At 45.0% G+C, this 21,264-nt stretch overlaps 1 protein-coding gene across 1 annotated transcript; it reads left to right on the top strand.

Annotated features, from left to right (window-relative positions):
- The first annotated feature begins 2,068 nt into the window (after positions 1 to 2,068).
- Positions 2,069 to 21,050, top strand: LOC117061169 (major urinary protein 20-like). Its single transcript, XM_033173854.1, has 7 exons — positions 2,069 to 2,163; positions 3,492 to 3,559; positions 4,447 to 4,542; positions 5,812 to 5,913; positions 18,668 to 18,763; positions 19,982 to 20,083; positions 21,037 to 21,050. The coding sequence occupies exons 1-7, from the start codon at positions 2,069 to 2,071 to the stop codon at positions 21,048 to 21,050; spliced, it is 573 nt and encodes a 190-aa protein (XP_033029745.1).
- Positions 21,051 to 21,264: the final 214 nt, after the last annotated feature.

Below are 21,264 nucleotides of genomic sequence, written 5' to 3'. Positions count from 1 at the left end.
AATATTAAAACTTGGTGGAAGACTGGATAGCAGGATATAGACTTGATCCAGGTCTGGGAAGCTTTTACCTCTCCTTTGCAACTGGAGGAATAACATGCGCAAAGTCTGGAGGTGTGTGGTTAACCACCCACCTTCAGGTAGCACAGTTCTGTACATCCTCCTAGTTAGTCCAATTATTGAGCCAGCACTGTCAGACAGGTGTATCTGACATAGACAATCCCAATATTGTTTGGCAGAGTCTAAATCTGCAATGTGCAGAACCTGTGGTTCCTCTAGAGCCAACAAAATTTGCGCTCTGGCTCTATCATCTTCATCACGTTCTCTCTCAGAGGGTTATGGATTCAAACCATCTTTTACACAGTGCCAAAGTTTATCACGTTTTAAAACTAATTCAAGCTTGAGAGCCCAAGTAAAATAGTTTTTATCATTCAGATGTTCCATCTGGGCAGTGTTGCCAAGATTAATAAGCTGCGCAGTTTGCTGAGCTGACATGGCTTCTGCTCCTTGGTGCACCGGGTCTGTTTCTTCTGTATGCGGCCTCACTACAGGACTTTCAGTCCCTTCAAGCTCCTCACCGACAGCAACCCGATTCTCCAGCTTTAGCAATTCGCCATCCATAAAACTCTGGGCACCATAACCTGATGCGCAGCGGGAATTATTTAAGCAGAGTTTTCATTGAAACAAATAAAAACTTTTATTAAGCTTAAAATAAACTTCTTTTGAAAAATAGATCACCTATAGAATACAGGCTCTTCTCTATTCAGGCACACACCCTGAGAGAAACTAGTCACCACAGTCAAGGTAAGTAACTCACACAGCACTGAAAGACAGTTACAGACTAGAATGGCAGTTATGGCAGTTAAATTCCAACAGCTGTTCCTGCTCTCATGCGTCTTTGTCACATGACAAGAACTACAAGCTGTAAAGAGATTCCTGAGCTAGCCTATGCAACGGCACCTCCCGCCTCCTAAGCCTACAGCGAACCTGGGGAAAGGGGGAGAGCTTTGCCGTTCTGCCGGCGGCCCAGATGGGCTGTCATGGCCGTCGCTTGCTGTAGGTTTGGGGGTTGTGTGGGGTGTGCCAAGTGTCACCCCCAATGGTGGCGAACGGCCCCATCTCACCCCTCTTGCTCCACCCCTGGGTGTGAACAGAGACTGGGGGTTTGGAAGGTTGTCAGGGTAACTGGGTGTGAGGTGACTGGAAAAGAGAGATTTTAGCAGGGTGTTCTGGGAAGAAGAAGGAAGAAGAAAGAGTGGGATACATCTTGAGAAGGCTGGCTGGGAGAGATGCCTTGGACTCCAGGGCAGCACCCCTATGGGGCACAAGCCCCTCTTGAAGTGACCATACTGTAAAATCTGGACTCCCTCCATGAAGACTGAAGGAGTAAATATGTGAATAAATCATCTTTTCGCAGCGTCTTCAGTCCTCTAAAGGAGCACAAAACCTAGGTGAGTGCCTGGAACCCACTCAGCAGAGTGTGGGGTGGCACCCAACTTCTCTAACAATATTTTGGGAATGAGTCATGTTCGTATGTAGCATTGTTTTATGCAGCCGTACCTTGGTTCTCAAACACCTTGGTACTCATACGTTTTGGCTCACGAATGCCACAAACCTGGAAGCAAGTGTTTGCAAATGTTTTTCGGAAGCTGAATGTCCAACACAGCTTCCGCTTGAGTGCAGGAAGCTCCTGCAGCCAATCGGAAGCAGCGCCTTGGTTTTCGAACGAGTTTCAGGAGTCAAACGGACTCCAGGAATGGATTAAGTTGGAGAGCCAAAGTGCTACTGTACTTATAAAGTAGTTGTGTTCTGTGTTATTAATCAAGAACTGCTAGAAGTTGCTTCTTTTCATTTTGCAATGTATTTCCTATCAATGAAAAAAAAACTTGATGTGGCTTGAGCAAATTTTCATTCTGAAAGTGTGGCCCAGAGTGGAAAGTCTGAGACCACTACGCCACTTTAGCTACCAGCCTACAATACATACTGAAATGTCTTTTTCAACAACACACAAACAATAACACAAAAACAAACATCTTCTTTGTAGCTCACCGGTACGTGGTATCCTATTGCAATGATACAGTATGACAAACAGAAGAGAGTAGTCTTTGGCTATTCAATGGAGCCCCAAGAGAATGGAGGACTGGTCCTCAAAATTGATTTTCCTCGGTAAGTCTGCTTCCGTTGCAATGATCATAATCTCCCTTCACTCAGCACAGAATAAGGGGAAGGGTCCTGAGGCCTGGCCTGTTGCCCACCCACCCTAGCCTCTTTCAGCAGGGAGGTTGGGTCGTACATCCAGGACTTTGCGTGGACAGGCGGAGACCCACCCCACCCCCCAAGCCCCAGGCGACCCCTGGGAGGAATAATGACACCTGACAACTTGTTGTGGGATTAAAATTGGCTACAACTTTATTAAATTCTCAGATGTAGGAAGACATTGGCTTAGGCATTGGACGTTTATCCCTCCCAGTCCCCAGCCGGGGATCTGGGGAACATCAGGGTTATCCAAAGTGTGTGGGGATTGGACCGACTCTGGAGAACGTCTGTTCAAGCAGAGAGCCCGCCCCCCATTTCGCCGCGTCGTAGGGGAGAGCACTGATAACCCATTGGCGTATGGCCAGGGCCTCCCTTCAAAATAACTCCTTTAACGAGGAACCCTGGGATCGCTGCCGCAGGGGGGGGGGGCGTGGGTCACCGCTTCACACATCCACACATCCACACACACCCACACACCATTGAGGGAAGATAGACTAAAGGATTCTGCCCAAGGTCTAAAAACCGCCAAAGTTGTGACGTTTTGCTACGGGGAAGGTGAAACCTGCCAATGCAGGGAAATTCCTTCCCGGTCTCTCAATGGTGACCATCTAGGACTGCAGCAGTGCATGTATAGCTGTAAAGAAGAAGGTTAAACTATGAAAGAAGGCATAGATTGAGGGAGGGCTAGGTGGGGGAAGTTCAGGAGCTGACTGAGGACCAACAGGTAAGTTACACCCTCTATTGTGAGTGTGGGCGGTCCTAACTATACCTGGCCAATTCCCTTGGCAACACCCCCCCAGCCAGGATTGGCTGATTGATGAGGCTAGGTGGGAACCTCCAGGTATCCAGCTCGGGGAAGCCAACTATTTTGCCAGGGGTCTAGTAGTCCCCGGAGGGGCTGTGCGCAACCACGCAAAAGCCGGCCCCCAGTAAATGTGGGGAGTGGTCATTTCGCCTGAGGTCCAGCCTTAGCTGCATCCCTGGTCCCCGAAAGTCAGTTACATCAGCGGAGATTCTGAATGTCTATTGGGCAGCTTCCAGTTGCTCCCTCTTCTTCTGAAACTGGGCAATGGCCCTCACAGAACTCCAGTACTGGCCAACTCCAAGCTGCTGATGGGGATGATGTCACAGGAAAATTGGTTCTTCTTTGGGGTGTTCTGGGAAGGGGAAGGAGTGCAAAGGTCAGGACCATCTTGGCAGGCTGGGACAACCCTTAACAACCCTGCCTTTCTTTCCAGAAATGGAGAATGTCTGCGTAAAACAATTGTTCTACACGCTGTAAAGCAGGCCGAATTCGATAGTGAAGGTAAGTATAATAGATTTCTCCATTATCTCCACCCAAGCCCCCCACCACACCCCGCCCTCAAGCTCCAGCGAACCTGGGAGAGCAACTTTCCAAGTTCGCTACCTGAAACGGAAGCAGATTTCTCTTCCTTTCTGGGCTGAGTTAGATGGATTTCTTCTGACAGGTAGAAGGGCCTGGATGGAATATTTGGCGTCTCTCAATTATGATTTATACCCCGCCCACCTGGCTGGGTTTCCCCAACCACTCTAGGTGGCTCCAAACAGAATATTTAATAGTAAAAAAGCGACAACATCAAACATGAAAAACTTCCCTAAACTAGGCTGCCTTCAGATGCCTTCTAAAAGTCAGATAGTTGTTTATTTCCTTGACATCTGATGGGAGAGTGTTCCACAGGGTGGGCACCACTGCCGAGAAGACCCTCTGTCTGGTTCCCTGTAACCTCACTTTTCGCAATGGACCTCAGTGTCCGAGCTGGTCAATGGGGGTGGAGATGCTCCTTCAGGTATACTGGGCCAAGGCCGTTTAGGACTTTTAATTGTGCTTGGAAACGTACTGGGAGCCAAATGTAGGTCTTTCAGGACCAGTGTTATGTGGTCTCAATGTAGACCCCCTTCTCACATTCATGCTTCCTTAATTAATTCTCCCCTCCTGTGGTTTCCAGCAACTGGTATTCAGAAGCATTTCTTCCTCCAACTGCGGAGGCAGAGCCATTGATAGCCCTCTCCTCCTCCACAAATCTCTCCTGGGGCAGTGAGTTCCATAGGTTAACTATGCGCTGAGTGAAAAAGTGCTTTCTCTAACCCCGCCGGCACCGCTGCCTTTCTTTTGCATCTGTGTAAGTGACTCCCATGCCTGTTAATGGATCTTTTGCGGCTCTTTTTCAATAGATGGGAAGACAACACTACACATCGTGGATACAGATTATGAGACTTACCATATCATCCTCTTCAGAACAGAGCGTACAGGCATGCTACAGCTCTTTGGTACGTCTGGAGACTGGCCCATAGGAGCTTGTTTGGGTGCCATAGGTTATGATGGGCACACCTGCCATTTTTTGAAAATCACGCCCTTCCTCCCAATTTGTCTAAGGATTTGTAAATACCACCACTAATTCCCAATAGAGTAATCCATCACCACCCCACCGCTAGATTTGTCAGAATACTTTGAGCATCATGATAAAGCGTCAACAACTAATTTGCCATAATCTAATGGCAATTCAAATTTTCCTCCCCACAACAACCCTGCGAGGCAGGGTAGCTTAAGGGGCTGGTTGGCATGCTCTGTGCAAATGTGTCTCACAAGCCCCTGAGGGTTGCATCAGTATGGGACAATTCAGAATGGAGAAGGAACCACTGTATTCTGCCTTGGTCAAACCACACCTGGAATACAGTGTTCCAGTTCTGGGTGCCACAATTTAAGGAGGATATTGCCAAGCTGGAATGTGTGCAGAGGAGGGCAACCGAGGTGATCAAGGGTTTGGAAACCAAGCCTTATTAGGAACGTTTGAAGGAGCTGCGTATCTTTAGCCTGGTAAAGAGGAGACTGAGAGATGATAGACTTCTTCAAATATCTTAAGGGCTGTCACATGGAAGAAGGAGAAACTTGTTTTGTCCTGCTCTGGAGGGTAGTTCTGAAAAACAATGGTTTCAAGTTACAAGAAAAGAAATTCTGATTAAATATCCGGAAGTATTTTCTGACAGTGAGAGCTGTTCGACAGTGGAACAGACTCCCTCAGGAGGTTGTCGACTCTCCTTCCTTGGAGGTTTTTAAGCAGAAGTTGGATGGCCATCTGTCATGGATGTTTTCTCTGAGATTCCTGCATTCAGTGGCGTGGGAAGGGCGGGGCGTAGGGGGTGCTCCGCCCCGGGTTCCAGGGGAGGGGGGTGGCACCCCCGGCCCCTCCCCCACCGCCCGGCACCCCATCCGTGCTTCTTTACGGACGGGGCAGCCCCACAATGCGCTGCTCGCTCGCCGCCTCGCAGCAGTGTCAGCTGGATCCACTACGCATGTCTGGAAATTCCGGGCATACACAGTGCATCCGGTGCATCGTGGCGTCACGACGCATGCACCGTGACACCCTGCCCCCATGGGGGCGCCTCCACACTGCCACCCTGGGCAGCGCGGAGGCTTCCTCCGCCACTGCCTGCATTGCAGGGGGTTGGACTAGATGACGCCAACTCTACCATTCTAGGATCTATCCTCCTGCACTCTGATGCTGATTCTCAATGCCAACTCCATGTTTGTGTCTTAAGGCAAGGAAAAGACTGTGTCAGATGAAGTGAAAGAAAAATTTAAAACTACGGCCCAAGATTTGCAATTTGACCCAGATGCAATCAACTATGTACCCGAAAATGGTAAGGGCAATTAATGCTTAAGATTTTCTCCACCCTGGTTTGAAGGTATGGTGATGATGATGCTAGCCGCTTGGACTCTAGAGATCATCAGGTATTATCAGAAATTAATCTGGATATGAAGCCTGATAAGGAACAGTTGGGAGTGTTTAGCCTGGAGTAGAGGAGATTGAGAGAGGATGGGATAGTCATCTTCAAATGTCTCCAGGGCTGTCCCATGGAAGATGGAGTTGGTTGTTTTCTCCTGCTCTGGAGGCTAGGTTCTGAACCAGTGGATCCAAATTACAAGACAGGGGATCCCAACTAAACACATGGAAGTACTTTCTTACGTTATTATGATTTATTAAATTTGAAGATCTCAGGACAGTTCACAGTATAAAAATGCAATATAAAAACACAAAAATAAATATTAAAAAGGAGAACAATAACAAAACCAACATAGAAGCCAGGGGCCAGCAACCTAAGGCCCATGGGCCAGAAGCAGCCCGCGGAGGTTGTTTGACCGGCCCACAAGCCATCCCTGAACTGAGCCGCCCACTCTCTAAACCGGCACAGTGCGGGGCAGGGACTCACTTCCATGGCGCTGTAAATCACATCTGCGAATGCGCAAATAAAGGAAATCGCTTCTGCGCAGACGCTGAAAATCATGGGTGTGCATGCTCACCCATGTGCGCATTCCAACCCACAGAGAGATCTCCATGGGACCGATCCGGCCCAGGCAAGATAAAGCTTGCTGACCCCTACCATAAGCCATCCCTCCCACAAACACATGTAAAAGGACATAGACTGTTAATCAGATAAACGCCTGGCTGAAGGGGAACGTTTTTGCCCAGTGCCTAAATAGATATAACGGTGATTCCAGGCGATCCTCCCTGGGAAGAATGCCCACAAAATGGGGAGGCACTGCAGAAAAGGTCCATTCTTGTGTTGCCACCTTCCAGACCTTTTGTGGAGGAAGCACATGAAGAAAGGCCTCACATGATGATTGCAGGATCCACGTTGGTTCATATTGAGAGAAGCGGCCCTTGAGGTTTCATCAAGAGAAGGTTTTCCCCACATGTAGATAAGCATTATGGATCCTTTAAAAATGAGAAAACCCTACTAATATCTGACAGCCAGTCTATTGTTGGCTATGAAACATGGCCCATAAGGAACATAATAATAATAATAATAATAATAATAATTATTATTATTATTATTATTATTATTATTAATCCTTATATTGTTCTGTGCCCTGGACCCAATCCCACATCTTGCTCATTCATTGACAGCATTTCTTTTCCTCCACAGAGCTCTGTCTATAAGAAGATCCGGAAAAGGTAAGAGAATTAGTCCACTGCATGCTTACCTGGGAGGTCATAAGCTTTATTGAATTCAGTGGGGTTTACTCATGAGTAGACACATCTAAGGTTGTTCTGTGAGTCCCCAAGGAAGAAGCACCCTGATGTTGCCTACTCTGATTAGACTCCAGCTCTGCAGGGTCATATACAGGACACCATACCTTAAAGCACACTTAAAAGGGTTTCAGGTCACAGTTGAAAGGGAATACCCCTCCCTTGGGGAGATCCCACCTGTGTAACCCACCCCAATGGATCCTGGGAATTGTAGTCTCCTCTCAGAGCTACAACTCCACACAGTACGGAAACGTACTGGGAGCCAATGTAGGTATTTCAGGACTGGTGTTATATGGTCTTGGCAGCCACTCCTAGTCACCAGTCTAGCTGCCGCATTCTGGATTAGTTGTAGTTTCCCGATCACCTTGAAAGGTAGCCCCAGGCCTCAGGCAGAAGTCTCCATGAACACTGATAATTTTAGCTGGTTCAGACCTGGGACCTTGTATATGCGGAACGTGTTCTCTGCCAGGGAGATAAGCCACCCATCCCATCCGGGTGAGTGTCCAAGAAAGGGGGTTTGCTAATCATACGAAATGATCATGGCAGTGGTGAATGGGCAGCGGACTAGGAGAACTAGGATATTCCCCTAAATGTTCCCCTGGCGCCACATTCCCAAAGCCCAGGAAATGTCTGCCCATCTTAGGGAGGGAGGCGTGATGAAGCTTTGATAGGTCCAGTACCCCTCCTGTCACCTTCCCAAAGACTACCTGTGTTTCCGAGGGAGGCAGGGAGGCTCCAGCATCCTGCCAGAGCCCTGGTGCTTCCTTAAAATGTTTAGTTTCTTGTCCTGTTAGATTCATTAAATGTTTAGGGGTATGCATACCACTGTGTCACCCCAGAAAAAAAGCACTGGCTCTGCCCATCATCACCTCTCAGCCTGCTTGTTTGTGCTTCCACAGGGGAATGGAAGCCAGCACAGAGCCCTCCAGCATCCAACTGAATCCGACATTGACACCTTCCTGCTGATTTGCTGATATTATTATTATTATTATTATTATTATTATTATTATTATTATTATTATCATCATCATCATCATCATCATCATCATCATCATTAGATTTTATATACCACCTTATACCCAGAGGTCTCAGGGCAGTTATCACCAAGGCCTGGAGAGCAGGAACATTATAATTTAGAAACATCGGCAGATCAGGCTTCTGTTAAATGACCAGGAGCAGGGATCAGAAGAATACATCTGCAACCTTTGTGGGTTTTCTCCATGGCCCAAGGTCCCCACCTCTTGCTGTGATAACGGGATCTCTTGTCTTTTGCAATTCCATGCAGAATGCCAAAAATAACATGGGTAAGATGTCTGCATAAGGATGGGGATGGAGGAATCGTCCTAGAATCTGCCTCCCTGCATTGAAAATACCAACCATCATTGTTAACCATTCCATTTGGAAAGAAAACTTGAAGCATTTGGATCAGATATATATATAAATGGTATTCTAATCACATAAGTGGTACTGTTTTCTCGTCTGTTTTCTCGTCTGCTAGCCTTAAGAGAAAGAAAACTATTATGTGTACATTACAAATTCATAGCACTATATAAAAAGGAAAATTCCTGAATTCCAAGATCCAGGCTTGGGGCAAGTACTTTTGGTGAGAGAACTCCAGTCAAGATCACAAAATATGCAGCAAAGTAAAGCATGGAAAGATAGGTTGTTGGACCTTTAAAATGTGCTCTCTAAAGTGAATTTCAAAATGTCCCCATTAAAAAAAAAAACTTTCTAAAGTTTCTTTCTTACCCCAGGAGACCACAAGTTTGGAAAATAAAACATAGTTTACTTATAAACTCTTCAAAGGTCAAGTTCATGGACTTCAGAAAGTTGCATAGGCAGTAAAACCTGTCATAGTTAGAAGGTAGTGGAACTTCCTAAATTTCACAATTCACAAAATGCCTCTGAAATAAAAACAGCCTCTCTCTTTTTTCTAATTTCAAGGTGTTGAACACAATAATGATAATAAAATTTGTTGATTGGCTCCTGTTGAGGAGATACAAAGATGGTCATGTATAAACGATCCAGTCCACATTGTATGTATGATTTCATTTGGACACGTTGCATTTCATACTCCTGATTGCAGCATATGGTGTCATGTCGCATCAGCCCATCATACACACCAAACCCAGGACCGATGGCATGCAGACTGATGACACAATAATGATAATAAAATTTGTTGACTGTCTCTTGTTGAAGAGATACAAAGATGGTCATGTATTGTGCACATGATTTCATTTGGACACGTTGCATTTCATACTCCTGATTGCACCACATGGTGTCATGTCGCATCAGCCCATCATACACACCAAACCCAGGACCGATGGCATGCAGACTGATGACACAATAATGATAATAAAATTTGTTGACTGTCTCTTGTTGAGGAGATACAAAGATGGTCATGTATTGTGCACATGATTTCATTTGGACATGTTGCATTTCATACTCCTGATTGCACCACATGGTGTCATGTCGCATCAGCCCATCATACACACCAAACCCAGGACCGATGGCATGCAGACTGATGACATCTTGGCTTTATGATCTCTGACATAAGATGATGCGCTCATTAGTATAAAGCAAAGCCTCGCAGGCATCACGGGGGAAAAGAAGTGGACAGGAGCATAACCAGTTTTGCACAGTGTAAAGGTGGGAATTATATACCAGCAGCCTTAAAGTTGTTTGAGGCCAAGTCAATTGCACAATTGCTATATGGTGCTCAATTAGGCCCATTTACCAACTATGCCCCTTTAGAGGTGGTGCAATCCAAATTCCTAAGATCGGCTTTACAAGTACCCAGATATGTCTCCAATGCCACCATACGCCTCGAGACTGGAGTTCTAAGAATCGAGGCAAGAGTGTGGCTGGCCATTTTAAATTACTGGCTGAGACTAGTCTTCTTCCCAAGTGGCCTGGCTCCGTTGACCATCAAAGATGACTTCCAAACAACATGGAAAGGAGCAGTGGGAAAAATAATAGCAACCCTGGGATTTAATCCACAAACCCTGCTTGCCATGGGGTATGAAGGAGCAAGAAACACTATTAAACAGCGAGTGGTAGACACTCAAAGACAAGCTGACTTGGCCAGCTCCCCAAGATTTCTGATTAGTGAAAATAGACGATATTTGACCACCCAAATGCCATATGTAGCTAATCTTGAAATTCCAAAGCAGCGAAGGGCATTCACTTTGGCCCGATGTCAGGCATTACCTTCAGCAATGCAAGAAGGCCGTTATGAGAAGATACCCCATGAAGAAAGGAAATGCCCTTGTGGTGCGGGGCAGCAGGAAACATTAGAACATGTCTTCTTCTACTGCAAGTATTATACGGACGTCCGAGCAAGGTTTATCCAACCCATTTTAGATAAGTTTCCTGGGCTTTCAGAACAACATAATATCTCATTGCTATTACAGGATGAAAGCCCAGAAATCACTTACGCTGTCGCCAGATTCTGTGCAGCCTTGATAGATATACGTCGAAAGATGGTCTGTGATGTAAATCAACTTTAAATAGTGGCCTAAAATATTGTTGGATCTATATTTTAGTAGCCTATCTCATAGAACCAATACCCGAGTCTAAATTTTATTAGTTATATCTATGTTTAATCAATGATTTTAAGGACATGGTTTAAGTTGGGCTGGATATGTTGAATATGCCCTCATCATGTAATGAGTACCCATTTAAACATATATTTTTTACATTGTTTTTACATTGTTTTTATAAATGCAAATATCTTGTTTTATGCTGGTCTGTGACCGAATAAAGTACATTCATTCACAGTGAAGGACTTCCCATTCCCAAACCTCTGAAAGTATTTTTGATCAATTCAGACGACAAGAAGGCAAATTGACGTCAGGTTCTCCTCAGACTTCAACATGTAATGATGATCCATACGTCTGCCTCAGAAAATAACTGGCAGCCAGTGCAGCCAGGATTGGTGTAATATGCTCAACCATCTTGCCCCAGTGAGCAATCAAGCCACCAATTTCTGCACCAGCTGAAATTTCTGAACTATCTTAAGAGGCAGCCATGAAATTCTGAGCCATGGATATTGAAGTTCCCCAAAACCAGCAGTCCTCAACACCACCTCTGAAACCAACTATGTCAGCTCAGGCACGGGCAAAGGAAGGGGGCGGTGGGGGTGGACCACCCCGGGTGTCATAACTGAGGGAGGTTACTTTCGGTGCGCCACCCACCCCTGACTCCTAACCCTATCGCGAGCCATACTGAGGTTGAACCCTGACAAGACAAGACAGAAGTACTGTTTTGGGGGGACAGAGGGCATGTGGGTTTGGTGGACTCCCTGGTCCTGAATGGGGTAACTGTGTCCCTGAAGGACCAGGTGCACAGCCTGGGAGTCATTTTGGACTCGCAGCTGTCCATGGAGGCGCAGGTCAATTCTGTGTCCAGGGCAACTGTCTCCCAGCTCCACCTGGTACGATGGCTGAGGCGCTACCTGCCTGCGCACTGTTTCACCAGAGTGGCACATACGCTAGTTATCTCCTGCTTGGACTACTGCAATGCACTCTACATGGGACTACCTTTGAAGGTGACCCGGAAACTACAACTAATCCAGAATGTGGCAGCTAGACTGGTGACTGGGAGTGGCTGCCGAGATAACACCAGTCCTAAAGGATCTTCATTGGTTCCCAGTATGTTTCCGAGCACAATTCAAAGTGTTGGTGCTGACATTTAAAGCCCTAAATGGCCTTGGCCCTGTATACCTGAAGGAGCGTCTCCACCTCCATCGTTCAGCCCAGACACTGAGGTCCTCCTCCAAGGGTCTTCTGCTGATTCCCTAATTGCAAGAAGCAAGATTACAGGGAACCAGGCAGAAGGCCTCAAAACTGGTGCCAAAGTATTACTATCCTCCTTTTCCATCCCTGCCCCTTTCCTCTTGTGCATCAGGTTCCTTTTTTTTAGATTGTAAGCCTGCAGGGGCCAGGGCTCTCTTATCTTAACTGACAGTATGCAAGCTGCTCTGGGAACCATTTTTGTTGTTCTTGTTGAAGTGCATGGAACAAATGCTCTCAGAAAACAAACAAAAATGCTCTGTCAGACCTGCCTGAAGAAGAAGATTGACCCGACTGGTGCAGAGATCATCAGCAATAACAAAAGTTGGCCAGGAGTAGTGACTAAGATAGGGGAGCAATTCAGACAAGACCACCCAGAGGAATGGGCCTCTGCCCTGCCAAACCGCCAAGGATGCATAGCTATATGGCCAAATATACATCATCCTAGCTGTTCATGGTTTACCCAACCACCTGCTGTCCAGCACATTGACATCTCTCATCCAACCATAGTCCATGGAAAGTCTCTCACTACCCATTTTTCACTGTGCATACTAGAACCCTCCTTGTAGCTAATATGGAGCTGTTCTTCGCTTTAGCATACAGTCATAGAATCATAGAGTTGTAGAGTTGGAAGGGAGTGCAAGGGTCATCTAGTCCAACCCCCTGCAGTGCAGGAAACTTGCCCAACATGGGGCTCGAACCCACAACCCTAAGATTAAGAGTCTGCTTTTTTTTTAGTTTTCTATTTATATTTTCAAATTTATACATTTCATTAGCTTTACAATCAATTTAACATTTCTAAATTTGACTTCCTTCCCCCTCTTTCTGCGGTTCCTCAAATTCATTTTTTCTGTCTTCTGCATATCCAAATTCATTTAACTTACTCATTTTTTATCTACTGTAGATATATACTCTTATAAAATTGCAGGTTATTACATTAATCCCACTAATGTTTTTATCTGTTTATAATTTATCTGTATATATTCAATAAACCATTTCCAATCTTTTATAAATGTTTGTTATCTTGATTTCTTATTCTTCTGGTAAGTTTTGCCATTTGTGCATATTCCATGAGTTTTTGTATCCATTCTTCCTTTACTGGGACTTCTGCTTGTGGAAAGTTGCATTCTTGCTGCTGTAGTAGCATACATAAATAAATTTCTATACAGTTTAGGTAGTTCTGTCCCTATAATTTCCCAAAGAAAAGCTTTTGGTTTTTTTTTACAAAGGTTATTTTAAACATCCTTTTCATTTCATTATATATCATTTCCCAGTAAGCTTTAACCTTACTACAAGACCACCACATATGATAAAAAGAACCTTCTTTCTCTTGACATTTCCAACACTTATTTGATTTAAATTTATACATTTTTGCCAATTTGAGATTAAGAGTCTCATGCTCTACCAACAGAGCTACCTGGAGAGTGGTTAGGTTCCTCCTTAACTGACTGTTACCAGTTTGATGGTCTCACTGGTAATGTGCTTAACCTAAATTCCACATCGCTCCTCATCCCGACATGACTCAGGGAGCAGGCATCTAACTCTTTCCTAATCACCTTGCATGTAAGAGATCAACTGGTTTGACTGTAATAGTAAAATAAGAAAAACACTATAGTTTCAGGTACTGTCATTTTTAATCCATACAGTGGTACCTTGGTTCTCAAACTTAATCCGTTCCGGAAGTCTGTTACAAAACCAAGGTGCACTTTCCCATAGAAAATAATGCAAAATGGATTAATCCATTCCAGACTTTTGAAAACAAACCCTAAAACAGCAATTTAACATGGATTTTACTATCTAACAAGACCATTGATCCATAAAATGAAAGCAATAAATAATGTACTGTAGTCACACAATCAATCAGTCAGTAGATGAACTGGGTTGCACACAGACACAAAAACCAAAAAAGAGCCGCAAAAACAAAAATGCAAAATAAATAACTAAGACAGACAGACCTCAGTGTAACACTCAAAACGGAAGTGTGGCACTCAAAACAGAAGCCTAACACTCAAAATGGAGCATGTTCACCTTCCGAAATATGTTTGCAAACTGGAACACTTACTTCCGGGTTTGCAGTGTTTGGGATCCAAGTTGTTTGGATACCAAGGCATTTGAGAACCAAGGTACCACTGCACTGTATTTTAACTTGGATGGGTCTTATGCCCGTAACAAGACATGCATTCAACAATGAAAGATTAGTCCTAGGGGTGTGGAGCAGATGGACCCCTGCTATCTTCATTCTTGCCATGAAGAGGACAAGGAACAGCAGAGGAAGGGGTGGCGTGGGGTGATGAAGGCAAGAGGAGAGGCCATCATAACTTGAATTTCCTTTGTTCCCACAGCGGATGTTCCTGGTGAGGAATGTGGTCTGGAGGTGCAAACCTTATTCTAACATTAGTTCAAACTGGCTCTCGGCTCCTTTTGATCACAGCCCATGCCTCCGTTGGTGGTGAAGTTCACCGTGAACCACCACCCACAACTAACAGGGGAGGCCACAGGCCTTGGAGTCCTTCAGAACCATCATTGATGGGCAGAGTGTTCCAGGGTTTTTAGAAAATGTACTCACCACCGATAACAATTAGTTCTGAAAATCACCTGGTGCTCTCTCTCCAACACCCCACGACCTCTTTTAATTGCAGGGCTGTACTGGCATGGATGACATTTGGGGACATAAGCAGAGGGATATAAATCCAGGCATCACTTGAAGAACCGAGGTCTCTGCAGCAGTTGCAAACGTTCCTGAACTGCTACAAAGCCTTGCAAGGATGAACGGTGTGCTGATTATTATTGTGTTCGCTGGCACCTGCTTAGCAGTTCCTAAGTACGAGGTTCCTGTACCCATTCCGATGATGCCAGACTTGAATCTAAAGAAGGTAACGGCAACATTTTTCTCCTTCACTCATGACTAGGGATGGTGAGAAATTTAGCAATAATTGAGCTTGCACAGCCTTGTTCACCTGCTTACTGACTTTGCAAGCTGATTGCACCCTGATTACTTATTTATTGCATTTGTAACCCACCTGTTTCTCCACAGAGCACAAGGCAATGTACATGGTTCTCCCCTTCCTCATTTAATCCCCACAAGAACCCAATAATGTAGATTGGACTGAGAGGCAGTGACTGGCCCAAGGTCCATGTCTCTCCCATGCCCTAACCCAGTGGTTCTCCAAGGGTGTGTTGTGCCACACTGGTGTGGCAGGAGAGCATGGCAAGTTTAGGAGGAAGAATCAAGGACCAATAAAGAAACATTTAAACATTTCAGTGTAGTATGTATGTATATATACATAAATTGAACATAAACCAGAAACAGTATCCACACTTTTCTTCAAGAGACTTGGCTACTCTACAATCACCAGGGATTTTCTGTCACGCCAGTGCTGGAGGAGGAAAAAAACTTTAAAATGTAGCAGAGTTTCCAAAAAATGGACCAGAGGCCACTGTACTTCATCCAGCAGAGCTTTACTGGTACTGAAGGTAAATGAGCATAATGGTCACAAATCCAGAACATTCAGGATTGACACAGTCCATTAAAAAAAAAAAATCCAGTTGCAGCACTTACGATAAAACTTACAAAGTCTAAACCTTAACGCTACAGCATACAGAACACAATACTAAAGAGATAGAAAAGAGAAAGCAAGTGAAACACAGGCTCCTCCTGGTCTTACGATTATAGTCAGTATGACCTTGACAAAAGGATAACAGAACCAGTTTCAACCACCTGTACTCAGCTTCTCTGAAGGAATAACCCAAATAAAAACCTTCTGCCTGTTTCTTTCACATAGAAAGAAAACCTTCTTTCACAAAGAGAAGAAACCTTCTAGAACCCTCTTGAACTAATCAGAATAGGAAAGATCCCTACACATCAGATCAATACTTTCTGCACTAAGAAACACTGACATTTTCAACTCTGACAAATATTAAAGTTTAGAAAAGAGAAGTGCTTCTTTGTGTCGACGAGGAGATAAGAGTTGTTTGTCTCATGTTGCACCTAATAAAAATGAAACAAAATAAAATAAAAAATTCCTTCCAGTAGCACCTTAGAGACCAACTAAGTTTGTTCTTGGTATGAGCTTTCGTGTGCATGCACACTTCTTCAGATACACGAAAGCTCATACCAAGAACAAACTTAGTTGGTCTCTAAGGTGCTACTGGAAGGAATTTTTTTATTTTATTTTGTTTTGACTATGGCAGACCAACACGGCTACCTACCTGTAACTAATAAAAATAAGATTACCAAACAAAAGACAGGTCACACTTACATATGTATACTATGTAAACCCTAAACCCTAGAAATCAATAAATGGTGGGATTTTGATTATTTGGGAAGGGAGAACTACAAGCTGTAAAGAGATTCCTGAGCCAAGCCAAGGCCATTAATAAACAAATCAGGGCCATTGAGAGTCATTGGCAATGCAACAGAAATGTCCTCCCCTCCTTGCCCTTAGGTGTGAACAGAGACCAGGGGTTTGGAAGGTTTTCAGGGTAACTGGGTGTGAGGTGACTGGAAAAGAGAGTTTTTAGCAGGGTGTTCTGGGAAGAAGAAGGAAGAAGAAAGAGTGGGATCCATCTTGTGAAGGCTGGCTGGGAGAGATGCTTTGGACTCCCTCCATGAAGGACCATACTGTAAAATCAGGACTTTGAAGTGACCATACTGTAAAATCAGGACTCCCTCCATGAAGACTGAAGGAGTAAATATGTGAATAAATCATATTTTCGCAGCGTCTTCAGTTCTCCAAAAGAGCACAAAGCCTAGGTGAGTGCCTGGAACCCACTCAGCAGAGTGTGGGGTGGCACCCAACTTCTCTAACAATATTTTGGGAATGAGTCATGTTCGTATGTAGCATTGTTTTATGCAGCCGTACCTTGGTTCTCAAACACCTTGGTACTCATGCGTTTTGGCTCACGAATGCCACAAACCTGGAAGTAAGTGTTCCGGTTTGCAAATGTTTTCCGGAAGCTGAATGTCCAACACAGCTTCCGCTTGAGTGCAGGAAGCTCCTGCAGCCAATCGGACGCGGCGCCTTGGTTTTCGAACAGTTTCGGGAGTCAAACGGACTCCAGGAATGGATTAAGTTGGAGAGCCAAAGTGATATTGTACTTATAAAGTAGTTGTGTTCTGTGTTATTAATCAAGCACTGCTAGGAGTTGCTTCTTTTTGTTTTGCAATGTATTTCTTATATATATAACTTGATGTGGCTTGAGCAAATGTTCATTCTGAAAGTGTGACCCAGGATGCAAAGTCTGAGACCACTACGCCACTTTAGCTACCAGCCTACAATATATATTGAAATGCCTTTCTCAATAGCACACAAACAAACATCTTCTTTGTAGCTCAACGGAAAGTGGTATCCCATTGCAATTGTACAGTATGACAAACAGAAGAGAGAAGTCTATGGCTATGTAATGGAGGCCCAAGATAATGGAGAACTGGTCCTCAAAATTGATATTCCTCGGTAAGTCTGCTTCCATTGCAGTGATCGTAATCTCCCTTCACTCAGCACAGAATAAGGGGAAGGCTCCTGAGGTTTGGCCTGTTACCCACTCAACCTAGCCTCTTTCAGCAGGGAGGCTAGGTCGTACATCCAGGACTTTTCGCCTTAGCTGCATCCCTGGTCCCCGAAAGTCAGTTACATCAGCAGAGATTCTGAATGTCTATTGGGCAGCTTCCAGTTGCCCCCTCTTCTTCTGAAACTGGGCAATGGCCCTCACAGAACTCCAGGACTGGCCAACCCCAAGCTGCTGATGGGGATGGTGTCACAGCAAAATTGGTTCTTCTTTGGGGTGTGAAGAAGAAGAAGAAGAGTTTCGATTTGATACCCCGCTTTTCACTACCTGAAGGAGTCTCAAAGCGGCTAACATTCTCCTTTCCCTTCCTCCCCCACAACAAACACTCTGTGAGGTGAGTGGGGCTGAGAGACTTCAAAGAAGTGTGACTAGCCCAAGGTCACCCAGCAGCTGCATGTGGAGGAGCAGGGAATCGAACCCGGTTCACCAGATTACGAGTCCACCGCTCTTAACCACTACACCACACTGGGGATGTGTGCTGGGAAGGGGATGGAGTGCAAAGGTCAGGACCATCTTGGCAGGCTGGGACAGAGGCATAGAGATGGCAGGGAGGATGCCTTGGGTTCCACTGCTGCACCACTGTGGGGAACAAGCCTCCTCCTGAGATGACAGTGTGGTCAGATTTGCAACCCCTCCATCTAAACTCAGGTGTAAATATGTGTAATTAAACCATATTTCTTAAAGGCACTGCAGCTTGACTCTCAGAGGAAACACAGCCCTGACTGAGAACCTGGAACCTCTTTGAAATTTGTGCAGAAATTTGGGGGGACGTGCTCATTGGGGGGGGGGGAGCAGCTTAACAACCCTGCCTTTCTTTCCAGAAAGGGAGAATGTAAGCGTAGAAGAGTTGTTCTGTACCCTGTAAAGCAGGCCGAATTCGATACTGACGGTAAGTATAATAGATTTCTCCATTATCTCCATCAAAACACATACCCCCTTACTTTTGCATCTGTATAAGTGACTCCCAAGGGTGTTAATGGATCTTTTGCGGCTCTTTCTCAATAGATGAGAAGACTACGGTACACATCGTGGATACAGATTATGAGAATTACCATATCATCCACTTCCTAATGGAGCATATGGGCATGCTACAGCTCTACGGTATGTCTGGAGCTTGTTTGGGAGCCCCAGGTTACAATGGGCACATCTGTCAGCTTTTGCAAATCTCACACTTCCTCCCAGTTTGTCTAAGGGTGGCAGAGGCAACCTTCAGCCCTCCAGATGTTTTGGGCTACAATTCCCATCACCCCTGACCACTGGTCCTGATCATGGGAGTTGTAGGCCAAAACATCTGGAGAGCCGAAGGTTGCCTATGCCTGGTCTAATTGCCAATAGAGTAATCCACCCCCCAGCCTCCTGCCACTAGATTTGTCAGAATACTTCGAGCATCATGATAAAGTGTCAACAACAAATTTGCCATAATCTACTGGCAATTCAAATTTTCGTCCCCACGACAACCCTGCTTAAGGGGCTGGTTGGCATGCTCTGTGCAAATGTGCCTCACAAGCCCCTGAGGGTTGCATCAGGATGGGACAATTCAGAATGGCGAAGGAACACTAACCTATGCTTCTGCTTTTTCATTTCAAACCTCCTCCTTCTGAAGCTGCTCTTTAAAAAGGGGGAAGGGAAGGAGTCAGACAAGGGGGATTTGTTAAGATTCTTAACAGCGTGATGCAGCAGCAAAAAAGAGCTACCATAATGCTAATCTCAGTTGCATCAGCAGAAGAATTGTGTCCAGATCCAAAGAAGTCACAGTACCACTTCAAACCACACCTGGAATACAGTGTTCCAGTTCTGGGTGCCACAATTTAAGGAGGATATTGCCAAGCTGGAATGTGTGCAGAGGAGGGCAACCAAAGTGATCAAGGGTTTGGAAACCAAGCCTTATTAGGAACGTTTGAAGGAGCTGTGTATCTTTAGCCTGGTAAAGAGGAGACTGAGAGATGATAGCCTTCTTCAAATATCTTAAGGGCTGTCACATGGAAGAGGGAGAAACTTGTTTTGTCCTGCTCTGGAGGGTAGTTCTGAAAAACAATGGTTTCAAGTTACAAGAAAAGAGATTCTCATTAAATATCCGGAAGTATTTTCTGACAGTGAGAGCTGTTTGACAGTGGAAAGGACTCCCTCGGGAGGTTGTGGACTCTCCTTCCTTGGAGGTTTTGAAGCAGAGGTTGGGTGGCCATCTGTCATGGATGCTTTCTCTGAGATTCCCGCATTGCAGGGGGTTGGACTAGATGACGCCAACTCTACCATTCTAGGATCTATCCTCCTGCATTCTGATGCTGATTCTCAATGCCAACTCCATGTTTGTGTCTTAAGGCAGGGAACAGACTGTGTCAGATGAAGTGAAAGAAAAATTTAAAACTACGGCCCAAGATTTGCAATTCGACCCAGAAGCAATCAACTACGTAACCGAAAATGGTAAGGGCAATTAATGCTTAAGATTTTCTCCGCCCTGGTTTGAAGGTATGGTGATGATGATGCTAGCCGCTTGGACTCTAGAGATCATCAGGTATTATTAGAAATTAATCTGGATATGAAGCCTGATAAGGAACAGTTGAGGGAGTTGGGAGTGTTTAGCCTGGAGCAGAGGAGATTGAGGGAGGATGGGATAGTCATCTTCAAATGTCTCCAGGGCTGTCACATGGAAGATGGAGCTAGCTTGTTTTCTCCTGCTCTGGAGGCTAGGTTCTGAACCAGTGGATCCAAATTACAAGACAGGGGATTCCAACTAAACACCTGGAAGTACTTTCTTACGTTATTATGATTTATTAAATTTGAAGATCTCAGGACAGTTCACAGTATAACAATACAATATAAATAAACAAAAATAAATAATAAGAAGGAGAATAACAAAATAAACCCATAAGCTGTCCGTCCGACAAACACATGTAAAAGGACATAGACTGTTAATCAGACAAAGGCCTGGCTGATGGGGAACGTTTTTGCCCAGTGCCTAAATAGTTATAACAGTGATTCCGGGCGATCTTCCCGAGGGAGAATGCCCGCAAAATGGGGAGCCACTGCAGAAAAGGTCCATTCTTGTGTTGCCACCTTTTGTGGAGGAAGCACATGAAGAAAGGCCTCACATGATGATTGGCAGGAACCAGGTTGGTTCATACGGAGAGAAGCGGCCCTTGTGGTTTCATCAAGAGAAGGTTTTCCCCACATGTAGATAAGCATTATGGATCCTTTAAAAAAGAGAAAACCCTACTGATATCTGATAGCCAGTCTATTGTTGGCTATGAAACATGGCCCATAAGGAACATCATCATCATCATCATCATCATCATCATCATCATCATCTTGTTCTGTGCCCTGGACCCAATCCCACATCTTGCTCATTCATTGACAGCATTTCTTTTCCTCCACAGAGCTCTGTCTATAAGAAGAGCCGGAAAAGGTAAGATAATTAGTTGGCTTCATGCTTACCTGGGAGGTCATAAGCTTTATTGAATTTGGTTGGGTTTACTCATGAGTAGACACATCTGAGGTTGTGCTGTTATCCCCAAGGAAGAAGCACCCTGTTGTTGCCTACTCTGATTAGACTCCAGCTCTGCAGGGTCATATACAGGACACCATACCTTAAAGCACACTTAAAA

This window comes from Lacerta agilis, chromosome 16, assembly GCF_009819535.1.
Source record: "Lacerta agilis isolate rLacAgi1 chromosome 16, rLacAgi1.pri, whole genome shotgun sequence".
NCBI lineage: Eukaryota > Metazoa > Chordata > Lepidosauria > Squamata > Lacertidae > Lacerta > Lacerta agilis.
Note: the sequence above shows the minus strand (reverse complement) of the source record. Positions and strands in the feature narration are given on the sequence as shown.

Bases quoted from the DNA above. Each gene is read 5' to 3' on its own strand.
- LOC117061169 (XM_033173854.1), top strand. From the start codon at position 2,069: ATGATACAGTATGACAAACAGAAGAGAGTAGTCTTTGGCTATTCAATG. The intron at 2,164-3,491 runs GTAAGTCTGCTT...CTTTCTTTCCAG, and splicing joins CTCAAAATTGATTTTCCTCG to AAATGGAGAATGTCTGCGTA. The intron at 18,764-19,981 runs GTATGTCTGGAG...TTGTGTCTTAAG, and splicing joins GGGCATGCTACAGCTCTACG to GCAGGGAACAGACTGTGTCA.